Source organism: Puntigrus tetrazona, chromosome 22 (assembly GCF_018831695.1).
Source record: "Puntigrus tetrazona isolate hp1 chromosome 22, ASM1883169v1, whole genome shotgun sequence".
Taxonomy (NCBI): Eukaryota; Metazoa; Chordata; class Actinopteri; order Cypriniformes; family Cyprinidae; genus Puntigrus; species Puntigrus tetrazona.
In genome coordinates this window covers 5,156,888-5,166,609 of record NC_056720.1, presented here as the reverse complement: position 1 = coordinate 5,166,609, position 9,722 = coordinate 5,156,888, and the positions used below count along the sequence as shown (strand labels likewise).

At 39.6% G+C, this 9,722-nt stretch overlaps 2 protein-coding genes and 1 long non-coding RNA gene across 5 annotated transcripts in view; 1 reads left to right on the top strand and 2 right to left on the bottom strand.

Annotated features, from left to right (window-relative positions):
* The window catches only part of si:dkey-182g1.2, a 9,710-nt gene extending 4,901 nt beyond the window's left edge, over nt 1-4,809 (bottom strand). Inside the window, exon 1 of one of the 2 annotated variants that reach the window (XM_043222907.1) lies at nt 3,553-4,809. In XM_043222907.1, the coding sequence (XP_043078842.1) occupies nt 3,553-3,598 (46 nt within the window). In that variant the 5' untranslated portion in view covers nt 3,599-4,809. The other variant, XM_043222908.1, reaches the window with a different exon arrangement.
* Nucleotides 1-5,238, top strand: part of LOC122327581 — a 5,971-nt gene extending 733 nt beyond the window's left edge. The window contains exon 2 of the long non-coding RNA XR_006247653.1: nt 4,847-5,238. This is a non-coding gene — a long non-coding RNA (uncharacterized LOC122327581). The remainder of the gene's footprint in view (nt 1-4,846) is intronic.
* A 228-nt stretch (nt 5,239-5,466) lies between these two features.
* On the bottom strand, nt 5,467-8,230 carry LOC122327387 (SLAM family member 9). Of its 2 annotated transcripts, XM_043222721.1 has the most exons (6): nt 7,520-8,230; nt 7,032-7,352; nt 6,781-6,884; nt 6,582-6,684; nt 6,004-6,297; nt 5,467-5,926 (listed from the first exon to the last, which is right to left on the bottom strand). In XM_043222721.1, the coding sequence occupies exons 1-6, from the start codon at nt 7,578-7,580 to the stop codon at nt 5,745-5,747; spliced, it is 1,065 nt and encodes a 354-aa protein (XP_043078656.1). In that variant the 5' UTR covers nt 7,581-8,230; the 3' UTR covers nt 5,467-5,744. The 2 variants fall into 2 exon arrangements, with proteins under 2 accessions (XP_043078656.1, XP_043078655.1); XM_043222720.1 differs by having other exon boundaries at nt 6,582-6,884; nt 7,520-8,227.
* Nucleotides 8,231-9,722: the final 1,492 nt, after the last annotated feature.

The following is a 9,722-nucleotide window of genomic DNA, read 5'->3' as shown; positions in this document are numbered from 1 at the left end:
AATATATATTTTTCTGTATAAAGAAGCTGTTTTTGTATGTGCTCCACGACACGGAGGAAATTCCCCGGATAAAGCCATACGTTGAGATATAGATCGAAAATGGTGGAGGGTGAATGAACGGAGAAACTTTTGGTAAACAATCAAACCGTCGGCGCGGGCGCTAGATTAACTTGACAAAAACCAACAGAGTATACTTATATCTCATCAATTGTCCAGCGAGGAACATTATTTTTGTCGTTACGCTGACATTTTTAGTCCTAGAGCGGACTTGACGCCATTTGGGCGGTAAATATCGCTTTCTGTACAAAACCGGGGTCGTCCACCAGGAGGCGAAGCGCGGCTCAACCTAACGATTTCTACTCAACAACAAGGGTTTTTAGCTCCATTTGAGACGTCTGAACACAAAACGTACGCTTATTTAAACCTACCAGGTAAAATAATCAAGCTATAATAAATACCCTGCACGTGCATCGATAAGCTATTTTTTTTTGTTTTCACCAATGGCTGTGATCAGCGCTGAGAAAAGTAACGGGTGCCATTTGACAATGCCGTTTAAACGCCACGAGCGGTCTGGCCAATTATTTACAAGAATGACACCGAGAAGCTTGAACAGCAGCTGAATTGACAAATTTAAGAGTTATGCAACGGACCGGTCTACAACGTGGAGGCAAAATTATGCAAGCTTTGACAAGTGGCAGGAAAATAGCAACCCTGACTAAAAGAATAAGCACGAGTTCATGAACCATGTTCACATGATATTTCAATTGTACGTTTAATAAATAAATGTACATGCGTTTTTTATGTTTATAGGTGCTTTCAAGTGTCTTGCTGTGTGTACATATGCATATATATATATATATATATATATATATATATATATATATATATATATCCTACAGTATATAACTAACAATAATAATTTGATACCAATCCTTTGGTTTGTAATTTAATACCCTGCTTTCAAGAAGGCAAACAGATTTGGTAACATTTTGTACGTATTAATGCTAACTATTGTTGAAGAAACGACAGCATCCGTGTTTTGGAGAGCTATCCCTTTAACCAAGGGGTGTCAAACTCAATTAAACACACCTGATCCGGCTAATCAAGTACTTCAGACATACATAGTACATGTGTTTTAGCAGGGTTGAATCTAAACTCTGCGGGGCTCCGGCCCTCCAGGAATCGAGTTCGACACCCCTGCTTTAAGCGCTCCGCCGTTTCCACACACGAGCTGAGGCTGACTTTGGCTCAAACAGAACAGCTCCTTGTCTTTCTGAGCTAACCTCCAAACGCCGTCACCGGGGAAGGGGCTCATGTCCTCCAAGCTTTCAAACTTCCTTTCTTTGCTTCCCGATAGGATCCTGGCTGGCAGCATTTTTAAACGCCACAAAGATCGGCTGCTTAGAAATGACACTTTTACCAAAAAACAACCCAACACGCTACAATTAAAACGACAGTAACCGACAATGAGAGAACGTAACGGATGTTGCATCCAAAACAAGCCAGCGCATCATTTATCTCAATCCTCAGCATCTAAAACTGTAGTAGTACAACTGGTTAAACCATCGTTAAGTGGACATCGCTCTTACGTAATCGAAACTGTTTATGCTTGTATTTAAAATGCAAGTCGATAAGACCCAAAATAGCAAAAGTCGGAGCTCAAAGGCATTCTTTCAGCTCAGATGGCAGCATATGGCGCTAGAACGTCAAGGTCAAGGGTTAAAAAATAGACACGCAACAACATGCAGCCGAGCTACAGTAACAGACCTTCACGTTCACTCAAAGAGTACGTTTCAGTTTTGTTGTAGAAACAGTCTGGTGTGATGTTTTGAAGGATAGTTGATTAAAAAAACCCTCATCTACACAATTTTTACATAGGAAAAAGTTCTTTAAAGCAAAAATTGGTCAAGGCGTGTACTCAGATGTTCTTGTTCTTAATATGATAAACCACACACACCATGCATTACTCATTTGGTGAAAGCTTGCATCTAAACTGACTGGTGCTGCATTTAATGCACGCCTTTTATCGTCAAGTGCATTCTGGGAATGCAACCAACGACCAAGAAGCTTTAGACCAGCAGATGTGTATGTTCAGCGGCGGAAAACCAAAGAAAAGCCAACATTAAAGTCACACACCAACAAAATCACTGACAGCTCTTCGCGCGCGCGCGTTCAGCAAGCTGTCGCCTACTTCCCCTTTTTAACCGCTTTGAAGAAAAAAAACTAATCCAACACGGCAATGTGGAAACGATTCATATTTCCTACACGCCCACGCTATTAATAAGGCATCGTTGCTGTGTGAAACGCCGATTCATAACCCAAAAAAATCAATACGAAGCCAAGGGCGCGCGGATCAGCGCGCGGCTTTCTACGTCTCGCGCTAACCCTGGTCCTTTCAGATAAACGGTTTAAAAACGGCACAACCCGATTGGAAAGACGAGTACGTAAACTCACCCGAGTAAAAACAACCGGTTTAGTGCACAGATAACGTTCTTCCGATGTTCTTTCGCCCTCTTGTGTATCGAGGTTGCTTGCAACAAATCGCATGCTAATTAGTAATTCATCACATCTACCGGACGTTCACTGCACGTACATTCATGTAAAAGCATATTGTAAAAATATCATCATCGGCACGGCTTGGAGAGGAGAGAATAACATGGGTGTCTTATAATATCCTAGCCATACACACACACACACACACACACACACACACACATACATATATATAATAGCCCGCTATTAAACATCACACAGATTTAGAATAAACAAGGCTAACGTTTGCTAGAGATGCTTAGCCGTCCCACAGTATGATAAAAATTCACGCAAAACTGGTTTGAGCAGGCAAACTGCAGGCCTACTGTACGATGACCGCGCGGAAAATACAACCTACAGGCGACATAACGCACTACCTGCAGCGCATACATCGCGTTTATAATAACACGTTTAATATTTACGCAAACAGGAAACAATTTAAGAAAAGGCAGGGAGCTATTGTAGGCTACATCACCGCCTACAACAAAAGCACAAACAACTCATTTTTTCAAAAACAGCCACGGTAATCGTAAAAAAAAACATCAACTAAATTAATTCGACTCTAAATCTCGTAATATTTCCGATACAGACGAAACTCGAATAAAGGTTTGTGGCGGACGAGCATAAGGCCTGTTGGCATCTCGGAACCCCGATCGGCCCGTTAAGCAAAAAAAATGGCACAGATTGCACAAAAGGACACAAGAGAGACAATAATTCAATTTTTACACAAGCAGCGTACCGCACGCGTTTCTCGAAATCCCGACGCGACTTTGACATCCATCTCCGAAAGCCTGGCGTTATCGCGAGGCCTGACCTCGAAACCCAGTGGCGTCTCATGCGCAATTCAAAACAAAAAAAATCCATCGCCTTGCGTATGAATAAAAAACAAAAATCGCCGCGTGCATGTTAAAAACCACAAGCCGTACGAAAACACGCGTAGGAACGCAAACGCGCGTTATTTCCGGTTCTATTAATTAAAACCGAAAGTGTCATAGCAACAAAAATAAAACGACTACTCACCTTTCGAGAACAATAAAACGACGAACGCCAAATCCGCGATGGCCATGTTGATGAAGGTCGTGGATAAAGATAAAGATAAAGGTCGTGGCTAAAAAAAAATCCCTATAAATATGTCGCGTTGTTGTTTCTCAGCCGCACCCCGGCGGAATAATAGCGACAGTTACTAAAATCGGCTAAATAATGACCGCGACAATTTAATATTCGCTAAAGATTTGGAGTCTGGCGTTCGTGGGGAACCGAAGGACGCGGGGAACGGAACGGTCGGCGTTCCCTCAACGTCGCGAAGACGAGACGGCGCGCAAGTCGCTGGAAATGGCCGGTTCTTCCGTCTGGCAGGTAACGTGACGCGGGACGGAACGGGCTCATAACGCCACCTACCGTACAAAACAAAACCAAAATACAGGCAGACCGTAGCAAATCACCGAAAACGCTTCTCGGCCTGCTCCGTCTGGAGACGACTCTCAGTTGACCCCGAGGAACCGTGTGGGAACGACTCGGGTTTTAATATAAAAATCACAATAAATATACACAGTTTGGAATTAAAAAAAGCATTATTTCGCCCGTTGTGGATATAATACGTATTTAGCGCTTGACTGGGATAGTGTCTTCTAGTATTGTTTCAAGACTGTTTTATGCATCAAGACTTTTCTGAGCTTGTTGTTAAGAATCATATTGGCTTTTTTTGCACTGGTGGTTGATATTAACTGTTAGAAAATTGCAATGTTCTTTTTGTAAACGAAAGAAATGTTAAAAGCTACACAGGTGAAGTGTGGTGTGCCCCAGGGCTCAGTATTAGGTCCTCTGCAGTTCTCAGTTTACGCGTTTCCTTTCACTTATTTTTTTGTGATATTGTTACACTTTATATCGCCACCTTTAAAGCTGGTTCGCTGCATTAAATTATTAAATTTTTTTGACTAAATTTTACATCGATAAACTAACGTAATTGTTAACTAAACAATCTCCGGTCTGATTTCATACAGATATATTGGTATTCTATTAATTGTTCTCTCTCTCCTAATGGATAGAAAATACCGTTTATGTATTCATAACATAAATAATAAACTATTGCAATAAACTTGTCTGGTCGTCCCAGTTTCTCAATAAAAATAATTGCAGAATTTTTAAACTCTGTAATTAAAGTTTTGATCATTTTAGCCAATCGGTTATCATCTTCTATACTAAACCAAATTGCACTTATGTTGCAATTAAAATATTTTTAACTGTTAATTTTACAAATGTATTAGTTGCAGGGAGATCCTAACTGTTTTATTTTGTCTTTTTTGTATTTCTGCAGCCATGATCATCGAAGTTGAGTGAAGACTGGACACGAAGAAACAAAGGCATTAATTAGAGTTATAAAAAAAAAACACTATAAAAACTCCACAAATCTCGTAATTGTCTAATATAAATGTTTAAAAAAAACGCATCCAAAAAATTGCATTGGCCTCGATGGACATTTTACACGCAAACGCTTCCCGTTTAAATCACATATAGTAAGTAAAGGATAAATAGACTCAAAAATATATTAATGAGGAATTTCATATATCCAAAGTGTTTTGTCTGTGTGTGTATTATTTGTGGCCAATGCACGGAAAGATTAATTGAGTTTACAGTTGGTGTACACCGATGTAGTAGTGCTTTCTATTGTTGTGTTAAAGTAAAATAAAGAGTATTCTATAAACTCTGCACTTTTCCTGTTTGAAGTCTTTTTAATGTATTGTATGTTTATGCCTTGTAACGGAATCATCAAAGCATTTTTTACTATTAGAACTGTATTAGGATTAGAACCGTATACGTGTATTAGAACCGCTGGTATATATCTAAGAAAGGAGAAAAATTGCGTTTTAAGCGTACCTAACTAAAAACTTGAGATTGCAATATATCAGATAAATAAATTAAGCATACATTCTCAAGACAATTTTTTTTATTTGTAATGCATTTGCAGGATATTACAGTTAAAATGAAAAATAAAACGTGTTTTTCATACCATATAAAGTATTTCTTATAAAAACATTTTTAAATGCTAAAAAAATATAAACCAATAAAGATACAAAAATACGTAAAAATGCATTAAAAAGTGGAAGAAAAAAAAAAACATAAGCTGTCAACTGATAATGAGATACATTCACCCTGGAATATTGTTGATTTATATTCCTAAAATTAATAAAGAACAGGGGCGACATTATCGCCCGCTAGTCACCTGATGCAACGTCATCATATTCATCTGCTTCTGCATATGTCTGCGCTCTCCTCTTCTGATAAGATCGTCTTGATCTGACGTCATAAACCAGCACGGCAACAGTAGCCAGGCCAACCAGAACAGAGCCGGCTAATCGAAACACAGTCTCAGTGAAACCACAACAGTGGACGTGGCCTGAAGACAAAAAACACCACAAAACAAGTTCAAGGTCGCATACATTTTCTATGTTTCTAACATCATAGTTTATGTACCTGCGCATGGCCGACAGAGTTCAGTGATGTCCAGATGTGTGGTCTGGTTTCTGATGGGGTCGTTGATCACACAGCTGTAGGTGTTTTTATCCTGATATTCCACCTCCAGAGGTAACGAAAGGTCGACGCTGAGATCAGATGCTCTAGTGGTGGACAATAAACTGTTTCCTTTGTACCAGGAGAGAGTCACATCACTGACGTTCAGTGCCGTACACAGAAATGAACAGTTTTGTCGTGGAACCGATGAAGAACATGTTGGAGGGTCTCTGGTGATGACAGGAATCTGCAGAGGAGCTGGAGAACCGAGGAGAACGAAGTATACAAGTATATGAAAGAACAATATCGTTTACAATTCATGTAAGCTTGTTAAACTAAGCATTTAGATGTTCGGTGGTCTAAAATTGTGATGTGGAGATTCAAATTGATAAGTGCTACCACCACAGCGTGCAGTTTACCATTGATTGCCATCTCACCTAATCGAATCACGCGATGCTAACAAATATTGACTGCTAGAATTAGATATGGAAAAAGCAAAATATGTTGTAAAATGCACATTACTTATAGAATCATTGACATACCTGGACATGGCCAACAAAGTTCATTAATGTTCAGATGTGTGGTCTGGTTTCTGATGGGGTTGTTAATCACGCAGCTGTAGGTGTTTTTCTCCTGATGTTCCACCTCCAGAGGTAGAGAGAGACTGATGCTGAGATCAGACACACTGATGCTGGACAATAAACTGTTTCCTTTGTACCAGGAGAGAGTCACATGACTCACGTTCACCGCCGAACACAGCAAGAGACATCTGAACGCCGACGAGGCCGATGAAGATGAAGAACACTGTGAAACGTCTCTGCTGATGACAGGAACGGGAAGACGAGCTGGAAGTGATAGGAAACGGCCAATTAGAACGAGTTAACTAAAAATGTTTCATATTTGATCAAGGGTTTACAACGATAAAAAAAAACCTTGAGAATTATTCAGTATATCACAATATAAAGACAGAGCAGCAAAGATTCTCTGCTCACCATATACAGAAACTTTGAATGTTTTGTATGAGATTGTATCAGTAATGACCCGTAGTGTGTAAAGTCCAGCATGTTCAGGTCTGATGTTTTTAACGGTCAGAGATCCAGTTTCATAGTTCAGAACCAGTCTGCCTCTGAATCTCCCATCAGCACCATCATGCACTTTGAAGACACCAGCCTCCTTATTGACTTGAGCAATGAGAAGCTCTTGAGGTCCAAACATCCAAAACAGTTCATCGTCCCTCTTTATCTCAGTTCGTAGAGTGACAGAATCTCCCTCTGTCGCTGTTATTATTTCACCTGTGTCGACACCAAACACACCTGGAGGAGAACAGAACAGTAACTGTCACTCAGTCCAAAGGGTTTATTACCTAATAGTAGAGCATCGTGGACAGAAACAAAACAGTTCAGAGTTGTAGGACCCCAAAAGGCATATCAATTTCTTTTCTAATATAAAGAACTAATGTCATGCAACACAGATATCTTACCAGATCTGCCACCAAAAAGCAAGCAGAACCAAACAAAGGCGTAAAAGATCTTCTCTGACATCACTTAACGTTCCTGGAGAAAAAAAAAATCCCGCAAATAAAACTAATTTCCCAAAACCGTTCGGAAGAGCGTTCCCGTGCCTCTATTGAGTTATTTAAGTAATTACAGTCTATTTTGAACAAGAGGATTTGTCACGACATTACGCACGACGCGACTTTCAGTCAGATGATCTGAACTTCTCTCCACGCGCATGCACGCGCGCCTGTGAACGCGCACGCCTCCGTCGTCTTTCAGTTTTATGCAAACAGTTTTATTTCGCATATGAACGTAATCCGTTCTAATTTACGACTGTATGCTTTAAATGTTTTCATGCAGCCAAATAATGCATTTTATCAGCATATATCATAACCTGTTTTATTAATTTTCAGTACACATTTCAGTAGCCCGCTACTCTAATGTCAGCGCAAACGCGTGAACGAAGACATCTTTGCGGTTTTCTTGTGAATAACGATTGCCCCGAATATTTTGTTTTTCTCTTCGCGTCCTTTACGATGGGTTTAGAGTCAAAACGAAACCGCCGAGGCCTGACTCCTTTAGATCCGGAAAGAAGTGTGGTTTCGGTCTGATGTACGGACAGCAGTCTTAGCGAGATTCTGGTGTTTTACGCACGCGGGTGAAGGGCTTCTTCCTGTCCTGTTAGCGTGAACTAACTAACCGTGATGCCCAAGGTGTTTGCAGAACTGAGATGTGCAACGAGGAGAGAGCAAAGACTAAAAATGAACTCGATTTAACAACTTTCATTGATAACTGACATTTGCGAATTTGTCTTAGACAGACAACAGCAAGATACGTCGTTCTACAAGAAGTAGATGAAGGGGGAAAAAAGCAAAATAAAAAATAGCTTCATGGACTTACATTTCCCTATAGAGATAAGCTACTGAACAGCCAAGTCAAGATTTTTCACGTGCAGTGCAGATAGATGCACTTTTTTCAAATCACGCTTTACATTCACCATACTAAAAAACTGTATTCAAAGTTTGACAAAATCATGATTAATAAATAAATAAATAATAGGCCATAAAGTTTCTTGGCATACAAATGTACTCTTGTCATGTAGAAATGTTTAATTACGCATTTAATTACACTATTAAAAAAATTGACCTCCCAACTGAAAAAATTCTATTGACTCCAAATTTGTCCGTTGACCCAATTGAATTTCTGCACTGCCTTGCATAATTTTCTGTTGGGATTACAATTTTTTTTAAATTAATTAAATTCTAATGGGCCAATGGAAAAAATTAAATGCTCGTCATTAAAATTAGTCACTAGAAACTTTTATTTTTATTTTTTTTTACAGTGTATTTATTTAAATGATTTCATTTGAGCCAGTTGACCTTTACACATAGTCATGCGGGCCTAAGGGGTCCTATCTGTGAAGTCATTTCCTGTTTATGTTTTTTTGAAAGCTTTCTACGTGTTGTTCATACCACAGTGTATTTGATTTAGCGGATACATATTAAATTTATAGGATGCGTGAATAATAAAACGCACACTCAAAATATTACAAAGAATTCTGTGCCTCTTAGCTCCTATAGCAAATTATAGTGCACCGTTAAAGACTGAGGAAATTGACTCTCGTGAAAAAAGACTGGACAAAATATGGCATGCCAGAACAGAACCTGTCAGAACTGTATGACACAATGTTTAAGAATTGCGTGATGGGCCCAAGGGTCGTGGGTTTACAGCTCGTCCCACCAGCATGGTTTCCAGCCAGATGATTGGTTTTCCTAGCCATAACTGTTAGATATGCAGAGACGAACACTTCCCATTTACACATTTCGCATAAAACTCATCAAGTCAAAATCTCGTAGCACGCTTCCGGTGATGTGAGGACGTTGTCTGCCGGTAGTGTGTCGTCAGTGCTGTTGTAAAACAGAAGAGCAGCATGATGGCTCCACTTAGTGGCTGTAAGTAGACACACTGACCTCATTTTGCTACAAATTATGAAGTTTAACAAAATTGTGGGATATATGCAAGAGTAATGTAGGCAACCGGATTGCCGTGTTAAATATCGCAAAAATCCTCCGACACCACATTAAAGTAAAATCAACACAAAACAGAAACCAACTACCAATTTCCAGTAGCAGTGGTGGCAATTTTATAGGTTTCTGTGTGCTATGTATTGCGTTAATGTAGTACATT